We start from the raw sequence: 21,828 nt of genomic DNA, 5'->3' as shown, positions 1-21,828 counted from the left end.
GCAAACTCCGTCTGACCCTCCAGTACAATCAGAGCGAGAAGACAACAGCAGAGTCCACAGTGTCAAAGACTCTGCTTCCAACAGCACGGAAGGGGAATCACATGTTCATTTGTTACCTGGAATCCAGAGTTCCTAGCTTGAACTTTTGGGCTTAATGCCCTAACCTCCAAGCTCACATTTCAACCTCCTTTGGTCACTTCAATGAAAGGATCTATGGATCCTAAATATAAATTCAAAGCCAAATCTCCCTCCTGACTTCAGTATCCAGTTCGTGCTTGCTCCACTCCCCAGTCACCTGAGGATACCAACAGTAGTTCTACAGAATGTCTCTTCAGCTCTACCACACTACGAAGTTTAAAACCGCATACACCTCATACTTGAACAAACTCAGAACTCCCTCAAATCCTTCTCCTTTTTTGTAATCTATTTCTACTCTGCTGCCACATAAAAATTACAAAATAATTTTTTGATGTTATTCCCTAACTATTCATAAAATCTAAAATATGTGGCAAACAACCCAATCCCAATCTAATATTTCGGCTATTGCCCCTGTCACCATCTTACATATGCCTAACATAGAAAATTGCTTTTATATTTGGATGGGCTTCTGTCAAGTCAATGCTTCATTTCATACATTCTTAGAAACTATAAAACTCATACTGGCGATCGGGCAGAATTATGACTAACCTGGTAACTGAATTTGTGTGTGTGTGTGTGTGTGTGTGTGTGTGTGTGTGTTGTGATCTATAGTCCATTGCGAATAACATTCTTATAATCACTTCACCATTTAACAAAGTGCCTAGCATATAATTAGAAATCAGCAAATGTTTATTGAATCCTTTTTTGTTACAATGAATAACTGTTGATGGACACAAGTTTCGTATATTTTTAGTATTCAAAAAGGATTTCCTGATTCCATTCAAAGACAGAAGTTAAGCTGGCATGGGTGGGGGCACAAAACCTGTTTCCTATTTGTAGATGACAATGTCCCAGAGACTGTCAGATGAGAAAAAAGGAACACAAGAAAATAATTTTCCAATACTAAAGGGAAAAAGGTACATGTAGTGACTGCCATTTTGTTCAGCCAAAAGCAACACTGTAGCCTCATGTCTTTACCCAAGGAACTTTTACAAAGACATAGCAAGCCAATTTTCTCAGACATCCTAAGTGGCCCAGGAGAGTCAGTCTATCTTTATGGCTCAGGGAATCAAGGGCACAATACCTTACAAAACCTTTAGGACAGTGGTTACAATCACACCCCAAGGAGGATGAGGGGGCTGCTGGAAGTGCCATAGTAATTTGAATGTGGTTATCAATCGAGGTAACTTATGAGTCAGGATAAAAGGCAAGCATAGTCTCCTCTCCAGAGAATGACACTCAGATCCCACTATTAGCACAGTCATTGTGCTCACCGCACAGGCGGTCATCCTAGCGCCTTTGTGTGCAGCTCAGAACTTCCTAGTCTACTCTTGACCGTCAAGGCCAACTGTGTACTCTGCTCTTATCACCAGTTTTTAGCTCGGTCTGGTGGAGTAGGCCTGATAGCCTAGTTATTTAAAATCTGAGTCTGGAAGATTGCTGATTCAAGGCCAGCCTGGACAATTTAGTGAGACCCTGTCTCAAACGTAAAAAGGTAATAGCTGGGGGTATAGCTCAGTGACAGGGCATTTGCCTAATATGCATTAGGCCCTAGGTTCAGTCTCCAGTAGTGCAAACAATAAAACCCTGTCCTCTTTGACCAACTTCACAATTTCATAGGAGACTTTAAAAAAAAAGCAAAGGAAGAAAATGATCCCTATTCAATAACCCAAGCAACAATAAAAACCACACATGTTTACGTTAAAAATCATTCAAGATATTGGTATGTGGTGCACGACTTTGATCTCAATACTTGGGAGACTGAGGCAGGTGGATCTCTCATGAATTTGAAGCCAGACTGGTTTACAAAGGGTTTCAGGACAGCCAGTGTCACATAGAGAGTATAGGTCTCAAAAGAAAAGAAAAGAAAAGAAAAGAAAAGAAAAGAAAAGAAAGAAAAGAAAGAAAAAACAACAAGCATACAAACAAAATTAAAATCATTCAATGAGCATGTGCTGTGATCTAGACACAGTGCTAAGCAAAGGAGCCAGTGGACCAAGAAAGAGGCCATTTCTGGAGTTCACAACTTAGTGAGACAAATTCTAACCAAATATTAAGATGAACACTTAACTAATTGTGTTTGGTAGCCAAAAAACTGTGGTAACCAACTGTACCTGTAACCGGGAGAAGGTTTAAAATTACATTGACTATAGGAGACACCTAGATTAAGTGGAAAGAGACCCTGAGACAGAAAAGAAAAAGGTTTCTGTGGAGGTCCAGAGACCATAAGGGATGAAAACTGATGGTCTAAAAAGGGAGGGGGGAGAGGAAGAAAGGGTAAGGGGGAGGGAGGAAGGGATGATACAGAAGAGGGGAGAAGAGCATAGAGGAGAGAAGAGAGGGAGGAGGGGGAAAGAAACAGGAAAGAAAAGAAAGTGAAGAGAGAATGTAGCTTAGCTAAGTCAGAGAGGCAGCAGAAGTCAGCCAGTCAGAGTTAGTTAAGGATTCTATAGTCTATCCTAATATTACTGGCACTATTAAACTGAAAGTGAAACAATCTAGCAATAAAATATATTTAACTTTGGCTCCAACTGTGCATAATGGGCTGGATATGGCAAAATAGGATACAAAGCCAGTTAGAGGCTCCTAGAGTATTCTGGAAGATAGGTGGTGTTGGCTTGACTAAGGACATAGAGGATGAAGATTTCTTACAGATAGGAGAAGACAGGCCTGGTGATTGAGAGATGACAGGCGTGACCATTCACAATGCCCACCGCATCAAAACAAACTCTTATATTGAAAGAGTTTGTATAACTAATCTCAACTCATCTCAATTCTCATTCCCCTTTGCAGAAAAAATCCACACCAGTCTCCTCATTAATCCTCTAAATCTATCTTCATTCCTGTCTGTTGTTTTGTTTCTAAACATCGAGTTACTATCCTAAAATGGCCTTGACCTCACAATTCTTCTGTGTCAGCTTTCTACAGGCTTGTGCCACTACACCCACGTTTTGTGGTGTTGAGGATTAAATCCAGAGCTTCACCAACACTAGGCAAGCACTGTGCTAACCTGAGCTATATATCTCCAGCTCCTGGCTTTAAAACAATGTGTTACTTGCAGAAGGGGAGTGTCATGGCACACATATGGAGGCCAGAGAACAACTCCTTGGGGTCAGCTCTCCCTTCCGCTTGTATGTGGGTTCTGGACATTGAATTGGGGTCAGCAGGTTTGTGCAGCAGGAGTTCTTACCAATGAGCTAGCACACTGCACTCCCCACTGAATCGGAAGGACCTCCACACTCAAATATTACTCAGTGTTCAAGGTTCAACAAAATTCCATTGCTGTAACTAATCTTCCTCTAGTTTCATTTTTTAAAAAAGATTTATTTATTTTTATTTTATTGGTGTTTTGCCTGTGTGTAAGCTTGTATGAGGGTATTGAAACCCTTGGCACTGGAGTTGCAGACAGTTGTGAGCTGCCATGTGCTGGAAATTGAACCCAGGTCCTATGGAAGAGCAGCCAGTGCTCTTAACCACTGAGCCATCTCTCCAGCCCTAACTTCCCCTATTTCTAGACTTCACACTGAACTGTCTCTTATCACCATATCACACAGCACATAACCACGTGCTTCCCTTTGTTTCATTCTATTTAGACGTTTCCCCAAATTAGCCAGGAAACTCTCAAGGACAGGGACAAGCCTTTACTCTCCCAGTGGCCCTTTTCCCTAGATCCAGGTCCACAGCACAACCATAAATGTGCCCATCAAATTCTGAAGGCTCGCAGTAAAAAAGCTAAATATGCCTAGATCTGGCATCTCTCCAGAGCACTGTTGTCTTCAGGGTATTTTTGTGTGGTTTGTGAAAAATGTCAGCATGAGGAAACAAGTAACAACTTCAGTTGGTTCTGTAACCCGTTTTATCAAAAGGCATGCTCTCAGGCATTGTGTCTTAGTCATTGGTAGCTAGGAAGTGACAAACACACCAGCAGATAACAAATGCAGGAAAGACAATCTAATTTAAATAATTTCATGCAAACTAAGATTCAGAAAACACCAGGCAAATCCATGGTAACTAGTAGGCAATAGTGATTCTTTTTTGTCTAATTTGCTTAAGAATAACTGGCAAGTAAAACTTACATTTTTATAAGTAATCATTTGATACAAATTTTGAAATGTTACCATAGTTTATATACTATCTTTTTTGTGGCAATAATATTAACACATCCTAGTCTCTTAGCAGATGTCAAGTATATTATTCACTATACTCACCAAGTTGCAGCCTCTAGAAACCTACTCAACTGACAGCTCAGATCATCTAACCAGCATCCGTCCTACCGCTCCTACCACCTACCCTTCAACTGCTTCCTTTTTGCTTTATTTATGTTTGTTTTTTAAGCAGGGTCTGATATAAGCCCAGGATTGATCATCCTAAACTCCTCACGCTTCTGCTTCCACTTCCCAAGAGGTGCGATGACAAGCACGCGCCACCACGCCTGGCTTCAGCCTCTCTGTCCCCGACTCAGTATGTGAGTGCGGCTGGTCTGCTGCGGCACTGCGCCTCTGCACCTGGCTGATTGCTCGGCATAATTCTGTACTGGTTCATGGTCCTGACTGATCCCAGAGCAACAACTATGTTGGGCAAATATTCTACCACTGAGCTGTAACCCCCAGCCCTTTGCTTTGTAAGGCTAAATAATTCCATTGTATATGTAAATGTTTTTTCTATTTTCTGTGACTCTCAGTCACTTCAATTTTTGTTTTTTTGTTTTGTTTCTGACAAATAACAACCAATTCTGAATAACTGGAGTGCTTTTATTGAAATATATTTATTTTAATCTTTTACCAGATGCTACAAGTTTTGGTGTGGAATGACTGAAAATGTTATTTCATTTTTCAAAGCGAAGAGGCGTCATACTAGATAATAGAATTAATAATAGTAGCGCAAATAGCAACTCTATAACCAGAAAAAATTATTTCTATTATGCTTTCCTTGGGAAGTGCAGTAATTAATTCTGTAAAACAGAAACTTAACATTTATTAAATCACTCTAGACCCATTTAAAATACATAAAGACTCAATATACAGGCGGGCAGTGGTGGTGCACGCCTTTAATCCCAGCACTTGGGAGGCAGAAGCAGGAGAATGTCTGTGAGAGCTAGTTCCAGGACAGGCTCCAAAGCTACAGAGAAACCTTGTCTCGAACACCCCCCCCAAAAAAAAAAACCTCAATATACATTCATTCACTTCAATAATGATATTTTCAATTACTCAAATCTACTATTTAACATAGGCTGAAGTTATACTTTTGATGAACCTCTCATTAGCTAAGATAATTTGTTTTGAAATTTTATGTAGTGATTTTATACATCATTTCATTCTGTAAAGTGTGAAGATTATGACTCTAAAATGTGTAGGAGGCTGAAAGACTTATTTATAAATGGTCTTTAAGAAAAAGCATCCTGAGCTGGACAGAGTGGCTCAGTGGTTAAAAGCACTGGCTGTTCTTCCAGAGGGCTTGAGCTTAATTTCCAGCACCCACATGGCAAAATCATGGCTAACTGTAACTCCAGTTCTATAGGATCTGACACACCGTCATATAAACGTACATGCAGGAAAAACACCAATGCATGTGAAATAAATTTAAAGAAAGGGAGGAAGGGAGTGAAGAAGGGAGGGAGAAAGGAAGGGCGAGTGAGCATCCTAACCCTAGGTGGTTCATGCTTTTTATCCCAGCATTTGGGAGGAAGAGGCAGGACCATCTCTATGAGTCCGAGGCCAGCCTGGTCTACATATTACAGGACCGCCAGCACTACATAGAAAGGCCTGTCTCAAAAAGAGACAGACAGACGACAGAGAGACAGAGACAGAGAAAGCACTCGATTCCCAATCTAGACTTAAGAAAATTCTAAAAGATTCTGGAAATACTTGTAGGTATGAGCCTTAGGCGATGGTGAGAAACTGAAGACTCAGGTCACTTGCCTCTCCCTGCATGTGAGAGCGGAAGCCTGTGATTCATCTGTGAGTTTTATCTGCTGTACAGTTGTCCTGTCACTCATCACAGGACAGAAATGAGTTAGGGATACAGCTGAGTGGCTCAGAATTTGCCCTATGCTTGACTTCTATGAGAAGGGGAAGGGGAGGGGGAGATGAAGGGGAGAGGAGGGGAGAGGAGAGGCTGTGAGTACATGGGCCTATCCTCTCTTCATCCTTCCTTCTAGAAACAAGGGGATGATGAACGTCAACCAGGGACCTTACTTGTGAAGCACAAATGCTACCACTGCACTGCAGCAAAGCTGCCCTTCTGCATCTACTCAGTGGGGAAAGAGAGCCAGGCACGGCCACACCACCCATAACTCCAACACTCAAGAGGCTGGGCACAAAGACTGAGAGAGCCACACGCAGGTGGGGGCAGCACATGTGGGTAGGACATGAAGTAGAGGCAGGAGGATCACGAGATGCAGATGTGGGTATATCTCAAGACTAACCAAAAAAAAAAAGGTGGGAAAAGAGAAACAATAGTATTGTTTATCTGTAGATTACCTTTTAACCTACTTGCTATCAAATTAATCCATTTCTGCATATATGTTAGTACAAAATGAAAGCCTGAGTTAAAGGAGCTTTCCTCCTATTTTATTTCAGTTCTGTGAAATAAATCTAGCACTTAGATAAGGACAAGGACAAGGACAAAAAGACTAAGATGATAAAGTGATCAACAGTGGGTAAGTAAAAGCCAAGAAAAAAGTTTGTTTTTTAAAGTTTTCTTAAGGTTAACAAAACCGAAAACAGCTGATCCATAAGTCAATGTTAGCAACTGATTATTATTGTCTTCTAGTTTGAAATGGTGACAGTCTTAAGACTACGGAAACAGATTTCACATGCACTATCTGATTCTCACAAAAAATATTCTCAAAGTGAAGGATCTATTTTTTGATAGCTGGAAAAGAAAAAAAAAAGCAAAAACACTGTTAAGTCCAGTTAAATGACTTTTTTTTACAGACATTCAGCCATGAGCTGCAGAGTAAAAACACAGCCCGTTTTTCTCAGCTTAATGGACTGTGTCGATAAAGATTTCAGAAGCCTAGGAGGCAGTGCTAGCCTTGGCACCAAGCCCATCACACGGCCCTGACTTTGCTTTTACTCGTCCAGCCCTGCTTTCTCCCTTCTGACAACATCTAAGGTTTGGAGTCAAGGTGTCATCAGCACTGGAATGGCTTGTCTGTGTCCTCACAGCCCGCCTCTCTCGTCCCCACAAGCCTGAGTTCTACATCTACAGAACAAACAGCAGAAATAAGAACTGGATCCAGTAGAGAGCAGAGCAGCTGCATCCTGCTTGCTCTACCTTCAGCGACTTCTAAACCCACCTGACCAGACACTCTCTTCCCATTCACCTAGCACACCACACATCTAGGCAACGTTTCTTACACGAAATGGGGATGAGGTGTTCTGACTCGGTGTGTCATACGGTTGGTCCAGCTGCTCAGACCGAACCCTCATTCTCCCTTGTAACCCAGTGAGAACCTCTCCCAAAGACACACATGACTAATAACCTTTTCACAAAACAAAGGGATGCTCTTCAGCAAAGGGAATAAATAAAGGCCCATAAGACATCTACCCAGAAACTCACTGTGAACATATCCACAGAATAGCTATCTGTTAACCAAGCTGTCAGGTCAGAGCTCCCACAGGGAAAATGTTTCAAAAAGGCATGGTGGATGTCCTGACAGACCAACTCTTTAAAGACTGGGACTAGGGTATGGTTCAGTAAATACTGTGCTTGTCCAACGTGAGTGATCCCCTCATTTCATGGTCAGTGAAGCGAGATCACAACAAACCTTGCACTCACTAAGAGCCCTCTGAGGTAAAGTCCATCACCATGGCTACAAAAACTCGAAATGAGTACAAAATAAAATACACCCTTAGTTGAATTTGAACAGTTGTTAGCTAGTGCTCTTATAGACCCCTTTAAAATGTGCCTATTGAGATGGGTGGAAGGGCAGGGTTTGATTAGGCTCAGTGCTAGAACATCTGCTTAGCATTACATACATCTATCAACAGAGACAGGGCAAAATATCATAAATTGTAGTCATAGAACTCTATAAACTACCATTCAGAGAGACCCGAGAGAATCATAGCATAAATGTAAGATGTGGTTAGAGATGACCTGAGGGGGGAAAGGCAAACAAAACAAAAAACTATCCTTGCTCCTGGAGAACTGAAGCAAAAATGTGTGACAGAACTGGAGATTTTATCTAAATCTGTATGGAATTTCACAGTGTTAAATTTAAAAACAATTCACACACCAACAACTGCCCTAATCTAATTACCAATAACGAATCAAGCTCACTCTATCCTCCTTCCCATAAACACCAAAGGTGGAAAATGAAAATACTATATCTTTCTTAAGTCACATTAAAAAAAACAAAACAAACAAAAAAAAACTCATGGGTATTATGGCTGGAATCTGTCTGGTAGCAGCTTTATGTTAAGGTCCTACACATTGGTCAACTATATTTACCATTCTGTGTGCCTGCCCCTGTAGCATAAATTCTATTTGTTCTTAATAATAAAAATCCAAAGTCAGATATTAAGGGGGTAAAAGCCGAAGGATCAGAGAAGCAGAACAGCCAACAACTAGAGAGTTCTCACCTCTACCAATGCTCAGACCAAAGGGGCGATCCTGTCTCTAGGAATCCTCAGACTGCTGCTGTCTCTACAAATCCTCAGATGGCATCTCAGACTGAATCCTCAGACTGCATCTGAGCTCCTGTCTCCTCCCATATTATATTCCTTTCTCTGCCCAGCCATATCACTCCTGTCTCCACCTCCCTAGTGCTCAGGTCACCTTTGTGTGAGTTCTGTTTCTCTTTTAGGCAGATTCAATTTTGTGTAGCCCAGGGTGGCCTTGAACTCACAGAGATTCCTCTTCCTCAGTCTCCGGAGAGCAGGGATTAAAGGTAGGTGCCACCACTGTCTGGCTTCTATGGCTAACTAGTGGTTTAGCTTTGCACTCTGATCTTCAGGCAAGGTTTATTTGTTAGATTACAAACAAAATATCACTACAAGCCCCAGGGAGAGCCAGTCTGCAACAGGTAAACCAAGGATGAACAGTTTGTTCTAATTCCATGAGATGCACCTGCCACACTGCTCTTTCTTGGGGAAAGCAGTCCTTCCCATGTGCCTTACAAAATGACGCAGCTGCTTAGCATTTATATATTGAAACTTTTTTCTAAGCATAAAAAAAAAAAAATTGGGGGGTATGGGTGGAGGGGAGGGGAGGGAAGTGAGAAGAGGGAAAGAGATGGAAATTTTCAATAAAAAAATGAAAAAAAAATCACACACACAAATACATAAGTAAATAAGTTTTTAAAATCTACATAATAATTTTAAGAAATAATCTGCACAATTTGTTCCTGATTTTATTATTCATATGCCCAAGAAGTCTCTGGAGTCTCTTTCAAGTGTTTGACACTGTAAGGCTGTGGCTCTGGCCACAGGGAGAGAATTCACAGGAGCCGAGATGTGGATCACTCAGTGTTCTTACACAGCAGGGACACATAAAATCATCAGACAAAAGCAAGTGGCTCTGAGCTGGCCATATGTGACATTTCCAGCTAATAAAATGCCAAGAGGAATGTTAACCTGGCCAGATTACTCTGAGCCAGGGGTGATGGCTCACACCTGTAATCCTAGGAAGCTGAGGCAGAGAACTGCTTCAATCTTGAGGGCAACCTGGGCTACAAAGTGAGACCCTGCATCAAAATCAGACAAAAAAACAAAGCAAAACACCACTGACTAATTTAATGTGGAGAAATAACAGTATCCAAGATCAATGGAACCATTCATCAAAAGCTGTAGTTCACTTTACACACCCGTTGTGGTACTGCTGTCACACAACAAACAACAGGCCAGGTCCTTTCGGCTGCACCCACTCACCTGCAAGCAGATGGACAGAGCTGAAGCTCTTCTCCAGTTTACCCAGGAGGACAGTAAGAAAGCAGTCTGACGACAGAGAGGCAACATCTTGGGAACTCTGGTCATAAACTACCACCTTCTGGTTGTAATCAATGTCAACCTAAAATGCAAAGAGAAGCTTGTTAAGAAGGAGGTGTGAGCCTCAGTCCCAGCACTTGGAAGGTGAAAGGAAGACTCAGGAGTCAAGGTCATGCTCACCTAACACAAATTCAAAGTCAGTTTGGACTTCTTGTGACCGTCTCAAAGAGGGATTAGGAGGTGGGGGATGGTTTGAGAAAAATAATCTAACAAGCCACTGGCTTTGTAAAAGCTCACATTTTACTGATTTTAAAATAATGATTTGTTTTCAATTAATAACTTGAATAAAAATTAGATTCAATTAATTTACTGGATATAATTAGCACAGAAGTGGTTAAGTGCTTGTAAAAATGATTGTTTCCAAAGGCAAAATTGATGCCACTTTTATGATGCGCTAAAAATTTGGTAAAAGGGTAAAGTTGACAAATGATATAATTTGCAAAATAAAAATAACAATCCTTCACCTAAAGAAACATATTAAACCAGGCAGTGGTGGCACATGCCTTTAATCCCAGCACTCAGAAGGCAGAGGCACGTGAATCTCTGTGAGTTTGAGGCCACCCTGGTCTACAGAGTAAGTTCCAGGGCAGACTCCCAAAGCTACTGAGAAACCCTGTCTCTGTGTCTCTGTCTCTCTTTTTAACCCTGTCTCTTTAAAAAAAAAAAAAGAAGGAGGGAGGAAGGGAGGGAGGGAGGGAGGGAGAGAGAGAAGGAGGGAGGGAGGGAGGGAAGGAAGGAAGGAAAGAAGGAAGGAAGATTTGTTAAAATAGCTACTATAGGAGAGTCTGGCGATCTGAGTTCAATCACTGGGATTCACTGGCCTACCAGTCTAGCCTCATATGCTGAATTCCAAGCTAGGAGGAAACTTCATCTCAAAAGGAGGTAGATTACATTTCTCAGGATAATACCCAAGGTTTTCTTCTGACCTCCATGATGTACACACACACACACGATTCATAGGTAACAAGAAAAAAAACCTATGTGACACAGATGTTCATTAAAAGATGCACTTATCAGGAGTTCAAGGCTATCCTTAGCTATATAGCAACTTTGAGAACAACTTGAGCTATATAAAACTTTGTCTTAGAAAAACAAAAGGGGAGGGGGAGGAACAGCCCATTGTATGCACAATACTTTATTATTCCAAGAATAATTATTTCCCAAATATAATGCCTCAACCAGTTTTACCACATATGAATGTTACTTCCACTTCTAATTATTAGTTCTTACTTCAGAGCATATGAAAAGAATGACTTTCAGTGGATTTGGAGAAAGACAAAATGTTGTTTAAATTGATAAAACAATTTCATTGAGACATTAATACACAAATAAATACAGTACATGTCCAAATTACAATAAATTAACTATCATGTATAGTTTAAAATATTATTTTTTCTTCCCCTGACATTTTTGAGACAGAATTTCACTATGTAGCCCAACCTTGCCTTGAACTTGTGGCAATCCTCCCTGTCAACCTCCCATGTTAGGATTACAGGCATAAGTCACAATGCCTGACTTAGTTTAAAATATTCTTAATGTGACAGTGTGATTGTTAATTTATTTTTAAGTATTGCAAGATTGCTAACATCTAAAAAGAAACCAAAATTTCTTCAAATTACTTTTTGTACTAAAAATGAAGCTTCAATTGAAATTATTTCCTCAGTATGTCCATTTAATTTAAAAAGTCATAAAAGAATTTACCTTCTGTTTTGCAGAATGCTGGATAAGTTCTGTAATTAATACTTTGTCCTGTTGCAACCTTCGCTTCATCAGCTTGGAGCAGTTGATATTAATGGCTTCCAAAATGTGGGCTGTATTGTATTCCACAAATGGCCGGCTGTCAATTAGCAGCACTTTTTCCGTTCCACTTTCCAGCAGAGCCACCAACCTCTCAGTAACAATTTGAGTTCCAATCATCTCATGGGCCATGACAACAATAAGTCCTCTTTTCCCACCTCGTTTTTTAATTTGCCCCAATGATGTAATGGTGGTGTGCTCAAAGGCTCAGCCACTCCATTGTACTAAGAATGTATGAGGTCAGGCTAGTGGTGACTGGCAACACAGAGTTAAACCCATTTCAGCAAGAGCCCTCCAGCTGAATGTCTCTTTCCTGTCGATGCGCTCTTGCACAGGACTCCTTCCACAAAGCAGTCCCTCACATCTGATTCATAAAAAGATGACGGGAATAACCATCCACAACAAAAGATGTTTTAGGGCAGCCAGGGCATTACATCATCCTTTACCTTTGCTCCCTCACTCCACAGCTTTACACTGGACTGACAACCTATACGAAGAGAGAAAGAAAGACAGAAAACAAAACATGGGGTCAGAAAAATAAGAATGAGTATCAGATTAGAGAGTTGTGACTCATAATATTTACTTCATTAATCTAATTCCATACTTAACGCATGCTTCATTTGAACAAACAAAAAGATTAAGAAGACATAGTTCCAAGACAGAAAAGAGAGTATCTTAATTCAGTTTTAACCTCAAAGTATAAAAACTTCAACAATACATAGCATTCATAATTATAATCACCTGAGACACCAAACTAAATGATTTGTATGAAACTAAAAGGCTGAAAAAGGCAAGTCAAAGTATTACTATCCAAATGGTTTTCTTGCATTTTACTTACATATGTCTAAAAACAATAGCAAAAAACCTACGCAGAGCAACAGCAAAGATTCAGGTTAGCAATTCCATATTATTAGGAGAAAAATTTTTTTCTCCTGGCTTAAGAATTCCTGTGTTGAGTGGACAGGTGCAAACAGTAGCCCCTCGAGAAGGGTCAGAAAGCAAGGCTCCACAAATTTCAGCTACCCTTTAAGAAGAAAGGGATTTTAAAAAAAGGCTGATGTGTTTGTCAACAGGACTGCAGAAGGCCTGTGATGTACACAGCTCTACGGCAGTTGGCGTCACAGCCATAGCCCTGGCCTGTCTCCTTCCCAAGCCCATCTTCCATCTCAAATGGTTGACCTGTCATAGACTTCCCCTTCAGTTTTCACACCTCATTCTCAGGAGAATCACCTGCCTTCTAGACTCAGAAAATTTCTCTCTCTCTCTCTCTCTCTCTCTCTCTCTCTCTCTCTCTCTCTCTCTCTCTCTGTCTCTCTCTCTCACACACACACACACACACACACACACACCCGTGGTGGTTAGAAAAAAATGACTCCCATAGGGAGTGGCACTACTAGGAGGTGTATTACTGTGGGGGTGGGCTTTGAGGTCTCAAGTTACACCCAGTGTGTCACAGTTGCTTTTGCTGCCTGCAGATCAAGATGTAGTACCATGTCTGCCTTCATGATGCCATGTCCCACCAGGATGACAATGGGCTGAACCTCTGAAACTGTAAGCAAACCCGAACTAAATGTTTTCCTTTCTAAGAGTTGCTGTGGTCATGGTGTCTCTTCAGAGCAACAAAAACCCTAAGCCCCTTAACCTAGAACTTGAAGACAGCAGGCAGAGCCCTTAAAATCCTTCCCCTATCTCATCAAGCTCTTGTAAGGAACCATTTCCTAAGTAACACTAAGTAAGGTTTAGTGTCCATAATTTGGGTCAGGTCCTAGCCTTTCATATTCTGAGACTTGTATCTATCCTGGTCCATTTTCCTTACATGAAATATTCTCTGTCTAAAATGAGACATTCGCTGTTAGCAGTCAGCTTTTAGGGATGAGCATTTGGTGGAAATGGCTTATATTAATTTCTTACTTCCACTCTTCTTGTAGATAAGATGCTCAATTTAACTTTAATAATAAGTAAAACCTTTCTTGTTCCAAGGACAATTTAAGATTATAAATAAATATTTGATTACCTGATTTCAGAACAAGATGGTAGACATTTCAACCATGTTAAGGTCATATTCTCTCATTTTAAACTTAAATTTCAAGCTTGGGGCATGGAGAAAAGAGACCAGGCTATAAAGAGAAGTGGCCTGGAATTTGCTGGTTTTGTAGCTTCTACGAAATGCAGATGCAGCAGTGACTCTTCTTTCTTTACAACTACCTAATTTATCTAAAATTCATAAATGAAAGTGACCATGATCAGAAAGAGGGAGGAGGAAAAATGCACTCCAGAAGGAAGCACTGGTGAAGCTGGGCATGACAGCACCTGTCTTTAATGCTAGGACTCAAGGGGCTGAAAAAGAAGGAATTTAGCATTCCAGGCCAGTCTGGGCTATGTAGTTAGATTCTCTGTCTCAGGCGCGGGAGGCAGCACTGGCAAACAAAGCTCACTCGTGTCTGGAATCAAGAAGGCTGGAGACACGGCTCAGTAGCTGAGAACTCAGCAGCTCTCACAGAGCCCTCTAGCTCTACTCTAGCTCCACTCCCAGGGCATCCAAGGCCTTCTTCTGGCACCTTCTCAGGCACCAGGAGCACACATGGTGCACAGACACACATGTAGGCAAAACATCGATACATAAGTATTTTCTTTTAAAAGAGACATCACTGAGTAATGAAAACAGAAGTAATTCCGCTCTCCTGTAGTCCTTTCTCACAGAGCCTGATAAAGAGGTCCCTGAGAAATCTTATTTTACAAATCCTACATTTAGTATATTGTATGTCCATGTCTTGTCTACTAACCTGCAACATTCAGTTCAATTAATTTTATTATATTTATTTTCAATATACTTTTATGTCAGTGAGGAATGAGAGTCACCTCTAAGTTGACTCTCAACTTAGAAGAAGCTAGAACAAGAAATTTGTCTTGGCAATCAACAAACTTTTGCAAAGTACCCAACATGTCCACAGGACTGAATAAAGTCCTGATTGCTCAGTGACACAGATCAACCAAAGTCCTACACGGAGGATGTCTGACTTTCAAACCAGAGCTTCTACTACTGGGTTACCCAGTTTTCTCTCTGGACTGGGGAAGAATGATGTGACTTGTGCACAAGGTGCCCAGAGAGCACTGAAAGCAGAAATCTGAGAACAAGAGCAAGCTGATTCCACCCACAGCACTGGGTCTCTGAGTGTGGTTGGCTCCTCTCAGTGATAAAATCAGGATGAGACTCAGCAGGGATCTGGGTTAGGAGATCGAGACAAAAGGAGAAGATAGCAAACACGCACAAGCTGAATCAGAAAATGCTCATCTTTGCTCCCCTTCAGCAGACAGTTCTTCAGGCATGAAATGGCCCTAGCTGGCTGCTGCGGATACAGAAAGACTCTTGTCTTGACCAAGAAAGGATCTTTCTCTGCTCAGTCACTCTAACACAGGACATAACTTAAGCACGGGGACGAGAGTGACATACATTTGTACACATTTAGTACTGGGCCGAAGTCAGCTGGAGTCCTCTTGTCCCTTTACACCCAGATCTGATTTTCTGTAGTCCTAACTTGAATATGTGGCAGAAGCCTGACAAAGGGCTGGAGAAAGTAAGGTACCGATGACCTTAACCTCTTTTCTTTATCAACAGAAAATTTTAACGAAATACTCACAGTCTGCTTCTACCCCGCAGGCTGGGTATATCTATGGATAGAGTACATCTTATCCAGCATGAGCTCGTACCCCAAGAGCCAGATATGGAGCTACACACCAGTAATTCTAGCACTTCAAAAGTATAGGCAAGAGAATCGGGAGTTCAAGGTCATGCTTACTGAGAAACCAAGGACAATGGCAATGAACATGAACTCTACAGCATGGACGGGCTCACTGTGAGCCTTGTCAGTTTGGTTGCTCACCTTCCTGGACTTAGGGGGAGCTGGGAGGACCTTGAACTTAACATAGTGAAGGGAACCCTGATGGCTCTTTGTCTTTGGAGAGGGGTGGAGTGGGAGTATGGGTGGAAGGGAGGGGAGGGAAGAGGGAGAAGGAGGGGAGGAGATGGAAATCTTGAATAAAAAAATGAGAAAAAGAAAAAAAATGATATAGAAAACTTGAGGCCAACTTGGGCTACAAGAGACCTTGTCTCAAAAATAATGATAAATAAAATACTTTAAAATTTCTCTTCTACTATTGTTCATTCTCAAGAATTCCAATACCCTGAGATCAGAGGTATATTTGTGGTGGCTTTGTTTTCAGACTTTTTTTTTTTTTTTTTTTTTGCTTAAAGTGGGATTTAAAAATGGCAAGCAAATAGTTCATTGTTTGCAAAACAATCCAACTAACTTCACCTCCAAATTTCCTCCTTCTCTGTCTCATGTCTGTGGGTGACATGTCTGATGTATCTGTGACTATGCCACAATCAGCATGCAGAGGTCAGAGGGCAATCTTTGGAGATGGCGCTCTCCTCCCATTACATGAGGGTCTGGAGACTGAAGCTCAGGTTGTTAGGCTTCTTGTACAGCAAATGTTTCTATTGGATAAGCCATTTTGACAGTCCTCCTCAAAATTTCTACTCAAAGTTCAAGGAATAAATATTCTTAAACTGAATCACACGAGCATAAATTCTTCATTTATTTTTTTAAACTCTCCACCCTTGTGACCCTGCCCCAAAAAAGAAGAAGAAAAAAAAATGTCCAATTTGTTCTACAATATACTCACTCATGGTCAAACTCCCCGTGGTCAGATCCTTCGCCACCTGCACCACCAGAAGCCGTCAATTGCGGAGCTATACTCCAGCATCCTGATCACTAATTTTAAGAGCTCTCTTCGATGGTTTTTGTGTTACTCTTTGGAGGTGAGGGAGGATAGTGATCATCACAGAAGCCTTCTATGTCCCTCTTTCTCAGCTGTGAGTCTGTAGTCAATATTACAAAAGTAGTTTCTTTGCCCTTTACAGTCAGCAGGAACACGGATCATGCACTTACACATGGTTTTGGGCAATAGCATGGACCATGGACATCCACATGGTCTCCAGTGCCAGCATGTGCTACAAACCTCAACATGGTCTCCAGTGAGCACAGCACAGGCCATGGACACCATCATAACCCTTGGTGGCAGCACAGCCCAAGGGCATCAACATGGCCTCCTAGGCAATACAGGCCATAGACACCAATATGGTTCCCGGTGATAACCCAGCCCATAGACATCAACATGGCTTCAGGTGACAACACAGAAAACAGACATCAACATGAACCCCAGCGCCAGCAGAACCACGGACCCAGACACGGCCTTAGTGGCAGCACAGCCCTTCAGACACCAAATGGCTTCAGGCAGCAGCACAGACCACAGACATCAAGGAAGCCTCCAGCTGAGTCTACATTCTTATAACCTACTACTTAGCCAAATTTTAAAGCTTTTACTTCCTTCTATTCTTTATAGATATTTGAACGGTTGAAAAATCTAAAATTGCACGCGTAACATGTCTACAAGTTGGATCTTGATGACGGTGTTACAAATTGTTACAATACTGAAACTTCTAACACTATTCTGAAGTTTTTTAATGTGTTATGTTGTAGATGCTTCTCACCTGTTTTTTTAACACATAAATGGAGACCACTGTTCTTCCTAAGATTTTTTTAAAAATAAACAGAAAACAAAAATGTTATTTTTTTCTCCTTTGTTCAGATAGTTCACTGACTATAGTTTTTATATCTTGCTTTTTCTTTCATTCACAAGACTAGTAAAAAATAAAACGTTTCATCTCATTAGAAACTGAACAAATCAATATACCCATCAGTCTTCCATATACACCATTTCAGAAATCTAAACGAAATATGTAGATAACATAAACTTAAAAGACAATGCCCTCTTTCCCCTAGAACTATATCTGTTCAATTAGCTCTGTATCTAGGTACCTAACAACTAAAGACAACTATGTTTTGGTGCTGGAGAAGTGATGTCATGGTTAAGAGCATTTGCCGCTCTTGTAGGGGAACTGAGTTCAGCTCCCAGCATCCACAAGGTGGTTCAAAGCTTCAGGGAAGTCAACAACTACTTCCGACCTTTGTGGACACCAGGCAAGCACATTGTATACACACATGCATTCAGGCAAAATACTCATACAAAAAAGGAGAAGCAAAGAGAACAAAAAGAGGAGGAGGGGAAAAAGCAGGCAGGCAAACTGACCTTTTTGTAGGCTGAGGAAATAGCTCAGTGGGTAAAGTGCTTCCTGTACAAGAATGAGGACCTGAGTTCAGAACCACAGCACCTATACAACACCAAACAGGTGCTGTAATCCCACTGCCCCTTCAATAGGATGGAGGCAGACACAGGAGAATCCTCAGAAAATAACAGACCAGCAACCTGATGTATTCAATAGTGAACAAGAGATCCTGCCTCTTACAGTGTGAAAGGAAAGAATCCACACCTGAGGCCATCCTCCGACATCTGACAGGCCGTGGTGGAATGTGCACCATACTGAGATACACCAACACACACATCATACACGTACACAAAGATTAAAAGATTAAGAAATACCGTTCCTAGTATAATTTACATTTCATCAAATAATTTATGCTTTATATGCTGTGACATCTAACAAACACTGTATAACTTAACCCTTAAAGTTATAACTTTAGTTGTTTTATGTAATATATTTAATGTTTAGATTCATCAAAATTTACTCTATATCTAACTGTGAAATACATCAGTGAAACATACTACTGACTTTGTTGTGAGTGAACACTGTAAGGTGGAAAAGTGGAGTTTGTTTTATTAAAGGAACAATATAAAGATTAATTTTTAAAAAGCACCAACTATTTGCCTTTAACGTAATTAAGAGGAAAACATTTGGGTTGACTTTCCTCAGTACCTGCAGCCAGCAGTGTATCCAACTAGACTCCCCCACCCCCACCCCAGTTCTAGGAATTTAACCCAGGGTCCTCATGTGCACTAGGTAAGCATCTTCAACTCAGCTGTATTACCCTATTCTGGTTTGTTTTATTATGTTTGTTTGGATTTTTTGTTGCTGTTGTTGTCTTGGGGATTTTTGGGGTTTTTTTTTAACTTTCTATTTTGAGAGGATCTTGTAAAGTTTTCTACACTAGTCTTGAACTTGCTCTGTAGCCTAGGCAGTCTTGACCTTGCAATTCTCCTACCTCAACCTCCACAGTGACTAAGATGACAGCTCTGTAGCCCTAGATCTTGCTAGGACTTCCCCCACCCCCAGATTATTATTAAATGAATCTACTAAACATTTTCTTAGATGAAGCATTTTTCTCTTAAACTTTCCAATAACATGACCATGATTCCAAGGTCAGTCAAATGAGGACATAAGCAACTGCAAAAATAGAAAGTTCCAGGTGCTAGAGAGATGCTCATTGGTAAAAAGAGCACTGAATGCTCTTTCGAAGGACCTGGATTCAATTTCCAGGATTTACATGGCATCTCACAACTATCTGTAACTCCAGTTCTTCTGGCACTCTTACACACATATGCAGGCAAAACACAATTGCACATAAAATAAATTACAAGAAGTTCCCTTTTTCCTTCTACTCGTGATGACAATAAGGTCTGCTACTAGGCACTGCTGCCTTGAACTCACCCACAGGGCCTAAGACAAGCAGGGTAAGAAAGGAGGCCCCACAAACATTTCAAAATGGCGCATGGAAAGTGAGAAGGCAGAGCGGTTGGGTCCTTGCTCTACATTCAAATGCGCATTTTAAGTATTTCCTTTACAAAGGGAAATGCTCAAGGAAGGGAGAGTGTCCCTATGCCTAAACGGTGCTTCTAAGACCTATGCTTGAAGAAAAAGATTCAGTTTTGTTTGTGGGACTAGAGTTCAACTTCAAATTCTCAGCAAGTCATGGGAGAAGGTTAGAATCAGGTGAGAAGTCTATTAAACTAGACTTAATTTCCTCTCCCCCACCAATAAAAATCGATGAAACAGACTACAAAATAAAAGAGACTTTTAGGGGAGTTCTAAATGGATGCTAGTAACAGGAAACGATACAAATCTACAGGGAGGACTAGACTTGCTGCCAGGAAGCTGGCAAGAACACCTTAGGCTTTGACTGTTGAAGTTGTGAGGTTCAGAGAACTGATAGACGGCTGAGGGTATGGTTTAATAGCAGAGTGAAGCCCTGAACCAATCCCCAACACTGTCAGTATAAAAATTCTAAAAACAAAACCAAAATCCTGACGGAAATTCAAAGATGTTCAATTAAAACCCACCCTAACCCAAACAGCCTTGAACTTAACATGTTTTGTCCACATTTTCTTAGCCCAAACCAGAAGACAAACACTGACAGGCGATAGTATCAGAAGAGACTGCTTGAAGCAGCTCTACCTAGACAACGGGCGAAGACATGGAGACAAAAGCACGGTAAAACCCAGCCTCCCACTGACAGGCAGCACTGCTGAAAGCGGTCACCACGTTCAAGCTGTTCATGTTCCCGGAGAACCACAGAGGAGGTGGAACAGCAGCTCACTTTCAAAGATTAACTCTCCTTTGAGACATGGCCAGATCTGAGGAGCCTTAAAGAGTTTCTGCTAGCCAGGAGCTATGTCTTTCTTCTCAGCATTGTTTCCTGTTTGCTTAGCTGACCTGTGTCCACAGGTAGCTTCCCTGTTCCCTGACCCACCTGAGCCCTGATCCCACACTACCTTCCCCTTTCCTCCATTACCCATGCTACTGCACCCACCACTCCCTCACTGATCCACAGCTCATGCTTCCTCCAAGTATCCTGAAAAAACCCTTCTAGTGGTCCTGCCCAAAAGAAGAGGAGCCTGGATATGGGGTGGTCATCTGGGAAAGGGAATGCAAGGATCCCTAGGAGGGAGCCACCAGGCAAGAGGGAATGTGGGGATAGTTTACTCTGGGAGTACAGAAAATGTTCTGGAAGACTTTTCATAATAAACGTAAGCTGGTGGTGAGGAGAGACTTACAAGTTAGGGTCAAGGGAGACTAAGGTGTGCATCCTGGTACTCCTGAGCATCTCCCAGACAGGTTGTAAATGAGTCAATTAGTGATTATTGGACACCTAAAATGTGCCAAACACTGTGTTGAAAATGCAGCAATAAATGATAGCTGTTCGTTATAAATTATAATTGTAAATGTATTGCCTAGCTATACATTATGCAAGTAAAAAAATTCTTGTCCTCTTAGAATTTAGTACTGGGGTACTGAATTAGTCATTTTTCCATTACTCTAAGGAAATCTGGCTGGGTGACACACACCTTTAATCCCAGCACTTGGGAGGCAGAGGCAGGCAGATCTCTGTGAGTTCATGGCCAGCCTGGTCTACAGTGAGTTCCAGCACAGTCAGAGCTGTTATATAGAGAACCCATCTCGAAAAACCAAAACCAAACGACTAAAAAAACCTACCAAAACAATTAACTTATTAAAAGAAAATATTGTGTATTTATATGCATGTCCATGTTTATGTGCCAGGGTCAACTTTTTTTTTTTTTTGCCAACCTTATGTGACAGAGATTTTTTTTTTTTATTAAAAATTTCTGCCTCCTCCCCGCCTCCCATTTACCCCCCTCCCCACTCTACTCCCCTTCCCTCTCCTATCCAGAGAGCAGTAAGGGTTCCCTGCCCTGTGGGAAGTACAAGTTCCTCCCCCCTCCATCCAGGTCCAGGAAGGTGAGCATCCAAACAGGCCAGGCCCCCCCCCCCAAAAGCCAGTATGCATAGTAGGATCCAAATCCAGTGTCATTGTCCTTGGCTTCTCAGCAGCCCTCTGATGTAGGAGAGTCTTCTGTTTGAGTTGATTTCATTGGCTAATAAAGAAACTGCCTGGCCCATTTGATAGACCGCCCCTTAGGTGGGTGGAGTAGACAGAACAGGAAGAAGGAAGTGAGGTAGATGGCTCAGTCAGATGCCACGCCTCTCCTAAGTTAGTCAGACCACCGTGCCTCTCCTGAGAGAGATGCC

At 41.4% G+C, this 21,828-nt stretch overlaps 1 protein-coding gene across 5 annotated transcripts in view; it reads right to left on the bottom strand.

Annotated features, from left to right (window-relative positions):
• Dusp16 (dual specificity phosphatase 16) overlaps window positions 1-21,828 on the bottom strand; it is a 74,815-nt gene that overhangs the window by 31,349 nt on the left and 21,638 nt on the right. For all 5 annotated transcript variants that reach the window (XM_038318762.1, XM_042054480.1, XM_042054478.1 and 2 more), the window contains exons 2-3: window positions 11,829-12,411; window positions 10,011-10,149 (exon numbers count right to left, since the gene is read on the bottom strand). In XM_038318762.1, the coding sequence (XP_038174690.1) occupies window positions 10,011-10,149; window positions 11,829-12,056 (367 nt within the window). In that variant the 5' untranslated portion in view covers window positions 12,057-12,411. The remainder of the gene's footprint in view (window positions 1-10,010; window positions 10,150-11,828; window positions 12,412-21,828) is intronic.

This window comes from Arvicola amphibius, chromosome 2 (assembly GCF_903992535.2).
Source record: "Arvicola amphibius chromosome 2, mArvAmp1.2, whole genome shotgun sequence".
Taxonomy (NCBI): Eukaryota; Metazoa; Chordata; class Mammalia; order Rodentia; family Cricetidae; genus Arvicola; species Arvicola amphibius.
This window is presented reverse-complemented; position numbering and strand designations above follow the sequence as displayed.